Source organism: Etheostoma cragini, chromosome 14 (genome assembly GCF_013103735.1).
Source record: "Etheostoma cragini isolate CJK2018 chromosome 14, CSU_Ecrag_1.0, whole genome shotgun sequence".
Lineage (NCBI taxonomy): Eukaryota > Metazoa > Chordata > Actinopteri > Perciformes > Percidae > Etheostoma > Etheostoma cragini.
This window is the reverse complement of record NC_048420.1, coordinates 2369232-2382567: the sequence shown is the minus strand read 5'-3', so window position 1 is coordinate 2382567 and position 13336 is coordinate 2369232. Positions and strand designations below refer to the sequence as shown.

The following is a 13336-nucleotide window of genomic DNA, read 5'->3' as shown; positions in this document are numbered from 1 at the left end:
TGGAAAATGGCTGCAATGAAACAAAGAGTGAAAAATTTAAAGGGGTCTGAATACTTTCCGTACCCACTGTATATCGCCCGGCCCTAGTTTGTGGAGATCTGCTATGCTTTGTCGAGTTTGCCGTTACGGCGCCGTTGATTTTAGACGATAGGGCGGAGTGAGGGAGGAGCCCTTACACTCTACACAGACCATCAAAGCCACGCCCTTAAACACCCCTTGCTTTAATCAAAGAGACCATCATTTAAATAAAAATCATTCTGTGTTGCGAAGACTTAAAACTAGCGACGGAGACCATAAACTCATTGTTTCTTCACTTTCTCATAGACTTCTACAGAAACCTCGTTTTGCAACTGCAAGTGTCGCCGCCCCCCCCCCCCCTTGCTGGAATTCAGATAGAATGCAGGTTTAAGGAGTCTCCCCCTGCTGGAATTCAGATAGAATGCAGGTTTAAGGAGTCTCCCCCTGCTGGAATTCAGATAGAATGCAGGTTTAAGGAGTCTCCCCCTGCTGGAATTCAGATAGAATGTAGGTTTAAGGCACTTCTGCATTTGCAGTACTTAGCCGTGCCGGATACGTTGTCCATTAATATTAACGCACCATGGTGCTTACCAAGACCATAGGTAAAGACCACCCTTCCCACATAGTCCGACTGGCTACCGAGAGCACGCACTGTGGGCAGTTAATAAGCTACAGAGGCAGAAGAAATCAAAGAAAGCAATAATAGTTCTGTTAAGACTAAGAATTTGTCTTCTTGTCTTTCCACCAAATAGAAAAGTATCAATAACTCTATCGATAAAGACAGATCTTTAAGCAGTCTTGAATGATAACAATGTCATTCAAAATTGACATTTCCCTTCCCTCATCATGATATTACGATATACAAATTTTAAGACGATATCTAGCCCCATATATCAATATAATATTGACAGTACATCTTTCACATATTGGAATTTGTACTGAGAATATTGAGGAATAAAGCATTCGAGAAATAGGAAAATAACCTACGAGGTCTGGTGTGAGGACCTTCATGGCGTGGATCTCGTCCAGCAGTCGTGCAGCTCGCCTCTGATTCCTCTCAATTTCCACATCCGTCCCTTTCTTCTTCTTCAGGGCACTCATCTGTCGTGTCAGCTTCCGGATGACCAAAGCCCTCACCCTCTTCACCTCCTTCCTCATCCTCACCACCTCATTGTTGAGGTTCAGGCCCTCATTCTGCTTTTTCTCTTTTTGGGGGGGTGGAACAAGCAACGGAATGGTTTTCTCAACTGTATCTGAAGCCTGTGGCACTGCTTCTTCTTTCTTTTCTTCATCATCTCCATCTTCCTTATCATCTCTAGCGTCATCTTTTCCTTCTTTTTGCTGGTCCTTGATCTCTTCTTGCTCCTCCTCCTTTTCCTCAGCAGATGGCACAGTTTTCTCTAAGGTAGCCATGGTATGTATTATCTGTTGAAACAGAAGCGCATCTTTGATTGATACTTGACTGAGTTACTTATTCTCATTGATAACTATCCAGTACAGTAAACTGGTCAATGACAAGCAACACACTTTCCATTTTATTTTTGATACATTTTGAATTGTCATCTGTGTTTTTCTTCTACACATAGGCTAAATAATGGTAGTTATAATATTAATGGTAGCTAAATAAGGTACATAATAAGGTAAATAACTGGTGCCTAAAAGTGTACAAAAATTGAAGTTGTTCGTTCAAAACTTCCATGGGGAGGACACCCAGACCCCCCATTATGATATGCCCCCTCTTCTCCAAAGGCAGATTCTGGCCCATATGTATATGTAGGTGTGTATATGTGTATTTATACACACACACACACACACACACACACAGCACAGTAAACCCATTACTATGTATTATACCACACCAATGCAACTATCTATATAAAAAATAGTACTACACATAAAAACACACACACACACACACACATGTATATATGTATAAAATATAGGTCAAAACTACATCCATACTAGGGGGAGACCTAAATATCAACCTTCTTTTAAAACAATTATTTTTTTATCGATTCATTTTGATAATTGAAAACGTGCCCTGCAGCATCAAATATCCACAAAAACATTCGTATTACACCACGGACTGCTTTATGAAAATTATGTAACATTTTATGATTTGATGTCGTGGTTAACTGCCGCCTGCTAAACAAACGTGGCTGAGCCAGCATGGATAACTTTTACCATACGTCATGTGTATAAAGGCTTATTATACGTATCAATGGCGTTAACATAAACTGCGGCGCATTATATTAAAAAAGATCTATGTCCCTCTATTCTATCTATTACACTTACCGTTCAGAAGTAAATATAAAACGCTTAAAAATTGAGAGAAACGTCTCGAGTCTTAGGGGGCAGCCATGTTTGTTTCCTAGTTCCTACGTCGCCTCCGTCCAATGACGGCATGACGTCAAACGTCAAGGGGACGCAGCTTGTCGTGAAAAGGGGAGGGCCTTCGGGGGACTGTTTTTATTTATTTCTTTGTTTCATGTGCATAAAACAACAACAATGGTGGATAATTGAAGAAGTGTGAATATAAGGATGAGCGAATGACATTTCCAGTTCCAGTTACCAGACCGATATCACAAGTGAATCAACAGGGGGAGGATGAAGCGGCGCAATGCGGACTGCAGCAAACTCCGACGGCCGTTAAAACGGAACCGAATCACCGAGGGTATATATAGCAGGTACAAAAAAGGGGCTGGAGGGACGTTATTGTATAACAATGGCGCCTCTCTGCATATGTCAAGACAGGGCTGCTAGGCTATGCTGCATTCATATTTAGGAACGCTTTCGTTGGAGCTACACAACAAGCTAACGTTAAACGAACACATTAGCATATTGTCAAAATGTATAGGCCTGACGTTAACGTTACTTGTGTGGTATTTCGTACATAATTGGTTCGGGCTCGGTAACGTTAGTGAGATTCAAATTTCTGGCTAAATTAAAATGAACGGTGGCCGTGACTCCCCGTTGGATTTAAGAAGTGTAAATTGCAACACATTCCGCAAAATGGAAATATGTTACGCTAAAAAAAAAGAGTGAACTTGTGAGAATAAGAACAGCAGCAATGTCAGATGCGCTTGTTTTGATGTCCGGGGATATGCCGACGGCGGGGGTTTCACCTGTGCTTTGTCTGGCAGAGGTCTACATTTAAATAACGTTAACTTACACCGAGGAAACGAGAACTACTCCGGTCTTGCTCGAACATGTATACCAGGAGATAAGATGCATGCCTTTTTTTATTGATTGATTGATTGTTGATGGCGTGAAAGCAACAGAAAGCAGCTGTGCTGTGAGCAACATGTCCAGACATGACCCAGTATATACATACCATGATACACACTGGAGCTTTCTATCCTCATCTCTCTCACTAGTTGTGTTTGGTAATAGGAACACATTGTTTCACTTGTTTGAATATCCAGATTTGTATTTGTGCTCAATGTTGCAATTTTGTATCATGTCATAATACCAATGATAAACCTAATTTAGTCTCCTTCTTTGTTTCTTTCTTGTGTCTTTCTGTTCAACATTTTTTCCCTCCATCTTTATTTCTTGGCCTTGTCTTCTCCCACAGTACCTTCCTGTACCTGAAGTTCCTGGTAGTGTGGGTTTTAGTTCTGCTGGCCGACTTTGTGCTGGAGTTCAGGTTCGAGTACCTGTGGCCTTTCTGGCTTTTTATTCGCAGTGTCTACGACTCCTTCAGATATCAGGGACTGGTAAGAGCTTGTTTATATGACCCTCTTTCCACCTGACATTAACTTGCATGTAGAACTGGGCAGTGAATTGATATTATATCAATATCGTGATATGATACTACATATTGTCTTAGATTTTGGATATCGTAATATAGCATAAGGTTTTAAAGTCTGCATTACAGTAAAGTGATGGCATTTTATGAACTTACCAGACTGTTGTAACTGTTCTATTATTTACCTTTACCCACTCAGTCATTATATCCACATTGCTGATGATTATCAAAAATCTCATTGTGTGAATATTTTGTGAAAGCAGCAATAGTCTACAATGTGGTTGCAGTATCTGGTCAAAAATATTGTGATGTATGATTTTCTCCACATCGCCCAGCCCTACTTGCATGTTATTACCTAAGCTGGATGGGATTTGGATAGCTAAACAAAAAAAGATTAAATGCTATGCATCTCAAATCCACATAACGTACATAATCCAAATAACCTACAGCATGTACTGTACATGGATGCAGCAAAGAAGCCTTCAAGCCATTTAGGATGAAGGTAGATGCTTGTCAAACATGGTAGTGGTGGATGAGGAAACGGCGAGACAAGCTTTTTTTGGAGTGTTTTACAGTACACTGCAACGTTCAAGCGTAATAGGGGGCATGCATGGAAGCCCATGCCTCTACATAAACTACTGTATGTCTGCACACTTGTTATGGCATATTTAATTGCCTGTCTCTCTCTCCTACACCTAGGCGTTCTCTGTGTTCTTTGTATGTGTGGCGTTTACGTCCGACATCATCTGCCTCCTCTTCATCCCTGTCCAATGGCTGTTTTTTGCTGCCAGCACCTACGTATGGGTCCAGTATGTCTGGCACACAGGTTAGTCTAAGTTTTGTTCTAGACCCTTTAGATCTCCGCCAGCCTAACAGCCACTTTCACCTAGAGTTGGGCAATATGTCAACATAAAATTGATTGTGATATGGGGCTAGATATCGTCTTAGATTTTGGATATTGTTACATTGTAATAGAGCATAAGTGTTGTCTTTTCCTGTTTTTTAAGGCTGCATTACAGTAAAGTGATGCCATTTTCTGAACTTACCAGACTTATGTAACTTTTCTATTATTTACCTTTACCCTTAGTCATTAGATCCCCATTACTGATGATTATTTTCAAAAATCTCATTTTGTATATATTTTGTGAAAGCACCAATGGTCAACACTACAATATTGTTGCAGTATTGATATCAGGGTATTTGGTCAAAGATATTGTGATATTTGATTTTTTCCATATCTCCCATCCCTACTTTCACTTAGGGGTGCATGATATATGGGCTCAATATTGTTATCGTAATATATTGTTGCTCAATATTAAATTGTAAGTGTTGCAATAAGTATGCAATATTTTTTATATTCATTTTTTATATTTTTTAATATATCCTATTCCGTAGATATGCTTTTTATTTCTTGTTTTTATACTGTACAACCACTAAAACATATCCTGTTCTGTAGACAGGTCGTTATTGAATTTTTCAATATTTTTTTTACGTTTTATCCATTAAAATATGACTTGTCATTTGAATTAACCTTTGTGTTGTAAGAAAACTTCTTTTATTTGTTATGAATCTATCAAAATTAATATCGAAATTGCAATATTTATAATCAATATTGCAATAGCACATTTTGTCAATATTTTGCAACCCTATTTCCACCTGAATGACTCAGAAGAAATTCATAACTGCCAAGTTTCTTGTGCCAGACTCAAGAGGGATCGTTTTTTTCTTTTTCTTTTTTCTCCTCTCTTACTTTCACGCAGAAAGGGGAGTCTGTCTACCCACTGTATCGCTGTGGATCCTTTTTGTGTACATCGAAGCGGCCATAAGGTTCAAAGATCTGAAGAACTTTCACGTAGACCTGTGTCGACCCTTTGCTGCTCACTGGTAAACGTCATAGAAGAGTCTTTTGTCTATGAGAAATAGTACAGGAACTCATGTTAAAAAGGCAGATGCTTCAATATGTATTTCCCAAAAATACTCTGTGTTCCCCTTCACCTCCCAGCATCGGCTATCCAGTGGTGACTCTGGGCTTCGGCTTTAAGAGCTACGTTAGCTACAAGATGCGACTTAGGAAACAGAAGGAAGTGCAGAAGGAGAATGAATTCTACATGCAGCTCCTACTGCAGGCCTTACCGCCGGAGCAACAGATGCTGCAGAGACAGGAGAGGGAGGCAGAGGAAGGTGAGATACACACATGTGAAGCACAGAACTTATTACGAAACACCAAAGTAGATTTCTCCATCAAAATCGTCCCGACAGCAGTACACTCATGGACAGGGAACAAAGATGATGGGTTTGCTAGCTACTATCACATTCATTCATCAATCCTGTGGTTGGCCTGCTTTGCTCTCAAACAACATACAAACTTGCTGGCAGATCAGACTTCTCTTTTCATGAGGTCTCGGCCCGGATGTGGACACTAGTGTCTGACCACCAGCTGAAACAACCGGACCAAACGCTCAAATGCACCAGAATTAAGTTTATTGCACCAAACAGGTTAGGTGTAAAGGACCAATATAGGTTTTCTGTCTATTTGAAAGTTAAAGTGCCCAATGTAATGACAAAAATCACTTTTCTGGGGATTTGGGGATTACTTTGTGTCTCTGGTGCTTCCACACGCATACAAACTTTGAAAAAAAACTATCCATGCTGTTTTGAGTGAGATCCGGTTTCTGTATGTCCTCTGTCTTCAGTCTCCGGGTGAGCTGGTCAAAATCTGCGCAGCTCTCTACATCACTAGCTGAGACAAGGTGTCTAACCGTAGCATGCTAGCTCGTTCTCAATGTCAAAACACTGCTACAACACCCACTTGTCGCCCATTAATCTCCAAAAGTAGTACTTCCTGTCCCTGTTGTGCAGGTGTTCCACAAGTGGCCCTCATCTAGAAGAATTCTCCCAGCTAATCCTGCTTTGGACTGACCAAAGCTGGAGAAGGAGTTATCTAGCTGATTCGATTATACCTAGCTACTGTGTGTGTGCGACTCCCAACAAGATAGTATAGAAGTGAGATGTCTCACTCTGTAGCTAAAACCAGATCCGCAGTAATGTGCGGTACAACAAAAATATGGTGTTTTTTTTAAGATAAAACTATGTTAACCAATTCTGGTACAGACTCAAAATACATCCAAGAACCTAAAAATTAGCATAATATGGGTGCTTTAATAAGAGTTTTACTTTAACAGCATGCTGAAGCTGTTGTCAGGATGATCACTTTTGACACTTAATCAGTGTATATTTATGGTCACACTGTAAATGCTCCCGGTTTGCTGGGGAATTTGGAGTCTGTCCAGTATGTTTGTATGTTTTCTGACGCTGCCTACATTTTCTCTCCTTCAGCTGCTTTAGCTAAAGGGATCTCCGAGGTGGAACCCACAGTTATATCCCAAAACGGAGCACCTCCCGGAAAGAAAAGCACTTCAGTCCCGCTACCAGAACTGGAGTACCGGGAAAAAGGGAAGGACAGTACTGTTAAAGAGCGTGAGGGCAAAAAGCAAAACACAATCGGTATCAATAACAACACTATTATACACACACTGGACTCCAAACTACAGGAGACAGAGTACATAGAGAACTACGTGGGGGCCAAGAGACTGAATAACGACCTGGCAGGAGAGAACACACACGCCGATGGCAACACCAACACACACTCTGCTCCTAAAGAGGAAATTGGGGGGACAGGGAAGAACTGCAAAAATGGCAGCGGAGGCGGGGGCAACATTTCCAACTCGTCTCCACGGAATCACAGTTCTTCAAATGGCAGCGTGCCGCCAGGTCCCTCGAGCAATAGGAATGAGAAGAAGCAGAAGGGGGCAGGGAAGGGGCAGAAGGACCCAGTGGAGAACTGCATCCCCAACAACCAGCTGGGCAAGCCGGACGCTCTTGTACGGTAAGGCGCACACCGTCGGACTGTTTTATAACACCCACTATTCTTCTGACTGTGCATCTTGTTGCTGCTATAGTTACCCAGTAGGGCTGGGTATCGTTTAAAATGTTTATACGCATATCAATACTGTGACTTTAAAACGGGTTCCTAAACTATACTCTTCCCCCATACCAATTTTTAAAAATCCCTTTTTATAACAAAAATAAATGACGACGTTACACATTACAGCACAAATCTTTTTATTCCATTTCCAGCTCCTGCTACAGGAGCCCTATCTATGTGTTTCTCGCTTGCCTCGACGACGTGTAACGTTAGACAGCCAATCACCAGCATTGTTAGATTGTGCTAGAAGCTTATTGGCCCACTGACACTGATGAGAGCTGCTACTTAAGTATTGAAATTTGGAATTGAACGACTAGGCATTTTCCGTTACTAAGGTACCATACTAGATACTAATGAGGCAACTTGCTCAGTGCCTGAAAAGTATCAAATTCAGTAGCCAGCTCTAGGTATAAATGTCATCCAACATGTGTTTTACTGTATTTTCTTTTCTTTTCCACTTTCTTGACGGATACAAGCCAATACCACCTTTCTAACTCTTGTGGTCATAGCCTCCCATGCAATAATGAAACCGTTCATCCTATACCGGACCAGCTACAGAATAATTGTTTTTGCCTTTTGATGAACTCGCCTTCCCTTTTTGATCCCTGAAAGGCTGGAACAGGATGTAAAGCGACTGAAGGCAGACCTTCAGGCCAACAGGCAGTTGGAGTCGGAGCTGCGGAGTCAGCTTTCCTCTCTGAGCAGCCAGGACCGCAGCCTGCGCTCTGAACTGGGCCAGCTCCGCCAGGACAACGAGCTGCTACAGAACAAGTGGGTACATGAGACACACACACACACACACACACAGTATGCTGTAAGCTACACACTAGGGTTGGGAATCACCAGTTGCCTCCTGATACTATGTCATCACTTTACTTATGCCACGATACAATATTATTGCAATTTTAAACATATTGCAATATTCCGCAATATGTTGCAATATATAACCTTTTTTTCCATTGTTTAATTTTCCCCTATTTCAAATGACGTCCCCAAAAGAAAAGTTTGTCAACATCTGTTTTATCTAAAAGATACATTTCTTTTCCTTCAGTTTTATTGCTGCAAAATGGGATTGTCAAGCAGACAATTTGACCAACACATATGATTAATATACATATAATTAAAGATCCACACTTGGCGCCTGTTTCTTTTAAGATGTTATGCAATGAACATCATTTCTCGACAGAATGTCGAGGTAGGCAGCTGGTGAGGTCAGGACCGTGTGGTGGTCTCTGTCACACAGCAGGAGTCCGGGGTTTTGTAGTTTTTTGTGTGTGTATCCTGTCTGCCAAATACCCTTCAAGCCAAAATCCCTACAATGCTGAGGACCTTTCTTTTTTTATGTTGCCTTTCTTTAAATGATTGTTAATTTCTTTAATGTTTACTTTCTTACACTGCACTGTAAGTTTTATTCTGTTTATCTTGGGGGGGGGGTTAACACACAATGAATCCTGTCACTATTTGTATGTTTACCAAGTAGGACACTATGAATGCCTTTGAGGAAAGACAGTAGAGGTGTTCAGCACATGCATGCAACGTAACATCTTTAACGCGACATCTTCAAACTCAACCGACTGGACGGATCAGTTGTCACCCGTTGGGCTCCCCTCGCTGGGGGCTGACAGCGCCGTCGTCACCTTAGCTATGATTCACAGCACATTATTACCTGCTGAAAAGCTGTAGTCCAGACCACAAAAGCTGCAGAAGCATATCTGATGGGTCAATTCCGCCTGCTCCATTAACTTTATGGTATAGGTATGATGGTGTAGTGCTTGTATGGGCTAGTTTTAACCTAGCAGTTTGAATCTGCAACACACTGAACTGGGAGTCAGAACACCTATAAAACAAGCCTACAGCCTACAAAGGGGATTAAGTCTAACCTGTATCAGTGAAAAGCCGTGGTATACGTACATAAACTTATGCCATTCAAATCTGGACACATCATAGGTGCGCAATGTTTTATACCGACTGCATCGGTGGAGGAAGTGCAAAAGTGTGTTCAACTTACGATCCAGCCATGACTACATTCTTCTCTGTACGTTAGGCTCCACAGTGCTGTCCAGGCCAAGCAGAAGGACAAGCAGACCATCTCCCAGCTGGAGAAGAGGCTAAAGGCCGAGCAGGAGGCTCGCGCCCTGGCTGAGAAACAGCTGGCCGAGGAGAGGAAGAGGAAGAAGATGGAGGAAGCCACTGCCGCCAGAGCCGTAGCATTAGCTGCTGCCACCAGGTACTCATTAGATAAAAAATAATAATGTACTGCATACTTTATTAATCCCACAAGTAGAAATTACAATTTACACTCTGTTGTTATTGCACACATTTTTCACAGTTTTACCATTACAGCCCTAGTAAATATCAGTCCAATAAGTGAAAGATCGGTTGCCATTTCCACTATTAAAAGTGCTGCCTTTCTCTTCGGGCCGACAGAGTGGAGTCGACCGACTCTCTGCGTGGTCGCATCAGAGAGCTGGAGACGGAGTGTAAGAAGCTCAGCATGGACATGAAACTTAAGGAGGAGCAGATTAGGGATCTAGAGGGCAAGTGTCAGGTGAGAAATTCCTCCAACAACAACAAATGTGATTACTTTACTAAAGTGATATGCCATTTTAGCTTGAGTAATTGAGGTGATTAAATAAATAGACCCCCTGTGTCTTCTGGTGCATTAAGCAGTAAGCACCAGTTTTTTATTTTTTGTTGAAATTAAGACAGTTAAGTCACTAATAATCATTTTGGATTTGTTTAAAATGTCTCTTTCCTGTCCTGTCGCATATAGGAGCTGCGGAAGTATAAAGAGAATGAGAAGGACACCGAGGTGTTGATGTCAGCGCTGTCGGCCATGCAGGAGAAGACCCAGCACCTGGAGAACAGCCTGAGTGCTGAGACCAGAATCAAACTGGACCTCTTCTCTGCACTGGGGGATGCCAAGAGGCAGCTGGAGATAGCACAAGGTCGGGATGCCGCTATCGTGGTTTTGTAATCATTATCAGTTCTGTAGAATCTGAATGAATGAAATCTTCGGTTCAAATGATTTGTCCAAACTGTATGTAAGCTATTCATGACAAAACATAATTATTTCTGATTTTAAAAATGTAGTCAATAACCCACAACTAATACCATTACACCATATAGCCCAGCCACTACAGCACTAACCCTAGCTCCATGGGATCACGTGATCACTCTCCAATGGTTTTACCCACCATATCTGAAAAGATCACAATATCTGCAAAACTAAAACTGTGAGATGGTGAAATGCCAGTTTATGGGAATGCTTTTTTCCCCCCAACTAGAATAAATAATAAATAAATGAGTCAAGTCCCGAATCCAAACGCTGAATATGAACATTGGCTACACATTTTCTCTTTTCAGCCATAGATTTTCACACATTTCTCCCACAGCCACTCTTCAAATTCAGAAATCACAACGGTGAAATGTTATGTGATGTACTGGACCATATTGAAAATGGAAAATGCAGGTCATAATGCGTTATATTTCTTTTTTCCGTATAATTAATAATATTATGTGTAGGATTGGATCCATATTGCCCACCCTTATGCCAATATGAAGGAAAGACTGTCTCCCCCACCCACTGGAAAGCTATAAGTGATCCAAGATGCTGTCAGGGATTCCATTTGCAAAGGGCACTTTCAAAAGTCATGTCCCCCTTACTCTTCTCTCAACGCCTTTGTTTGCTCCTTCTCATCCAGGCCAGATCCACCAGAGGGAGCAGGAGATCGCCGAGCTGAAGCAGAAGATAGCCGAGGTGATGGCAGTGATGCCCAGCCTGTCCTACTCGTCAGACGGCAGCAACCTCAGCCCCGTCACCCCGCACTACTCCTCCAAGTTCATGGACAATAGTCCCTCCTCCCTGGACCCCAACGCCTCAGTCTACCAGCCCCTCAAAAAGTGACTCGGAGATCTCCACTTTTAGTCAGACAGAACTTTGTTTCTTGCTTTCCTTTGGTGAAGCACTCAGTTCCGGTGTGGGTTATTTGTGAGTTTACCCACCCTTGACAGTTTTTACATTCTAATGTACGACACACACACAGGACACACAACCCCTCCACCCCTACTTATTTGTATTTGGCTCCTTTTTTTTTGTTCTATTCTGTGAACTATTCTTTTGAGAGGGTTGTGTACAATATGACTTTTTTTGTGTTGAGTTTTGGGATTTAGCCATTGGACAGCGTGGTCTGTTTGAATGGGAGAAAGGAACACACAATCCAGTTGGCCAAGGGCCCCCATGCATCACTTCATGTCCGTCTGTCATGTCCTGACCCCCCCGAGCCATATCTAATTCTATAGTGAAGGTTTCATTTAAAAACAATTGGCTTTTCCCGAGGGTATCAGTGTTGGTTTGTTTTGCAATGTTTCAGTGAAGTTGAGAATGTACGTTTTCTTCTAAAATAGATAGATATTGAACAGATAAATGTCTTCAGATACTCCACAATGTATCCTCCTTAAATGCTGGAATAGCAAAGTCTCCAGGATTATCGGTTAGTCTATGAAGCAGATGTTGTTCTGTCCTAATATAAAAAAAAAAAAATGCTACTGCTAGATTTGACCTGGCACTGCCAAAATGTTAACGCTCACCTGTTGGCTGCAGACACCTTTTCCTCTCCCTCTGGACCAAATTAGAACCAGTTAGGCCGTATCGTTCACTGGATTTATTGATGTCGAGGTAACTAACTGGTTGTTACCATTATTTGCAGATTTTACAGTGCCTTGCAGTTTGTTTGTTTTCTACATGCAGAAACCACATACTTTCAATTCAGTATTCAAAGGCTAAAACGTAAATCAAGTGTTACCTCAGACACATTCAAACTTCTTTTGATCACAATGTTACGGGCTTAAAAGGGAGAACATAACGCTGGACATTGGACACGTCATTTCATAGTGACACACAGTCTTGGTACGCCAAACACCAGCCAAACTGATTGTCTATTATCATGCCATAGAGTTGGCATTTAGTTGTTTACAACGATGTACATTAACTTACTGAGGAATGTTTTCTTTGTTTATTTCATTTAAGTTCTTAAGTGCCGAGTGTTAGTGTTCAGTTTCCATCCATACTTTGATCGATGTAGCTAGCATAGTGTTCGCAGAAGAGTGCTGTTCTTTCTTTTTTTTTTGGTCTTTGGAAAATATTGGAATGCTGTTGTGTTTACAAGGTTCGGGGCTGATCATGGTGAAGCAGCAGTGGTCAGTTGGACTAATTGTGTTATTGACACATTAATTTATTTGTTATAAACTATTTTTTTAATTGAGTGGCACCTCCTTGATATTTCCCATCATATTCAGTTGATTTCCTCTATTTTCTGCCAGGAAGGATTCTGTGAATGTGTTGTGTTGGGAAAAGGTAACCCCCTTAAACCATTTGACCCTGTTGTGCTGTCATGTTTCCTACCTGGGGAAAAAAAAAAGTATTATTTGTGGATCGCTCTGGTGTTGTGAATTCAGTTCTCAAGTTGCTTTTATAAGTTTGTGTAGAAGGAAGAGAAGGTTTAAAAAAAAAAAAAAGGAGAAAAAAAAGTGCTTTGTTTTTACTTTTCATTGTTCCACCATGTTTGTTTTCTTTACTCCGA

General features: G+C 41.4%; 3 protein-coding genes across 4 annotated transcripts in view; 2 read left to right on the top strand and 1 right to left on the bottom strand.

Moving 5' to 3' along the window:
* srfbp1 (serum response factor binding protein 1) overlaps positions 1-2421 on the bottom strand; it is a 4746-nt gene extending 2325 nt beyond the window's left edge. Inside the window, exons 1-2 of the mRNA XM_034891448.1 lie at positions 2314-2421; positions 1006-1443 (exon numbers count right to left, since the gene is read on the bottom strand). Coding sequence (XP_034747339.1) covers positions 1006-1431 — 426 coding nt within the window. The 5' untranslated portion in view covers positions 1432-1443; positions 2314-2421. The remainder of the gene's footprint in view (positions 1-1005; positions 1444-2313) is intronic.
* Positions 1163-13336, top strand: part of ldlrap1a (low density lipoprotein receptor adaptor protein 1a) — a 31430-nt gene continuing 19256 nt past the window's right edge. The window contains exons 1-2 of one of the 2 annotated variants that reach the window (XM_034891452.1): positions 1163-1191; positions 1697-1698. The gene's annotated coding sequence lies outside the window, so the exon portion shown is untranslated. Of the gene's footprint in view, positions 1192-1696; positions 1699-10463; positions 10468-13336 lie in introns of both variants that reach the window. The other variant, XM_034891453.1, reaches the window with a different exon arrangement.
* Positions 2436-12090, top strand: maco1a (macoilin 1a). Its single transcript, XM_034891447.1, has 11 exons — positions 2436-2705; positions 3596-3737; positions 4469-4595; positions 5530-5653; positions 5772-5950; positions 7106-7655; positions 8367-8525; positions 9799-9981; positions 10182-10302; positions 10528-10702; positions 11459-12090. Exons 1-11 carry the CDS (start codon positions 2626-2628, stop codon positions 11659-11661), a joined length of 2043 nt encoding a protein of 680 aa, XP_034747338.1. The 5' UTR covers positions 2436-2625; the 3' UTR covers positions 11662-12090.

Bases quoted from the DNA above. Each gene is read 5' to 3' on its own strand.
- maco1a (XM_034891447.1), top strand. From the start codon at position 2,626: ATGAAGCGGCGCAATGCGGACTGCAGCAAACTCCGACGGCCGTTAAAA. The intron at 3,738-4,468 runs GTAAGAGCTTGT...TCCTACACCTAG, and splicing joins CCTTCAGATATCAGGGACTG to GCGTTCTCTGTGTTCTTTGT. The intron at 5,654-5,771 runs GTAAACGTCATA...TTCACCTCCCAG, and splicing joins CGACCCTTTGCTGCTCACTG to CATCGGCTATCCAGTGGTGA.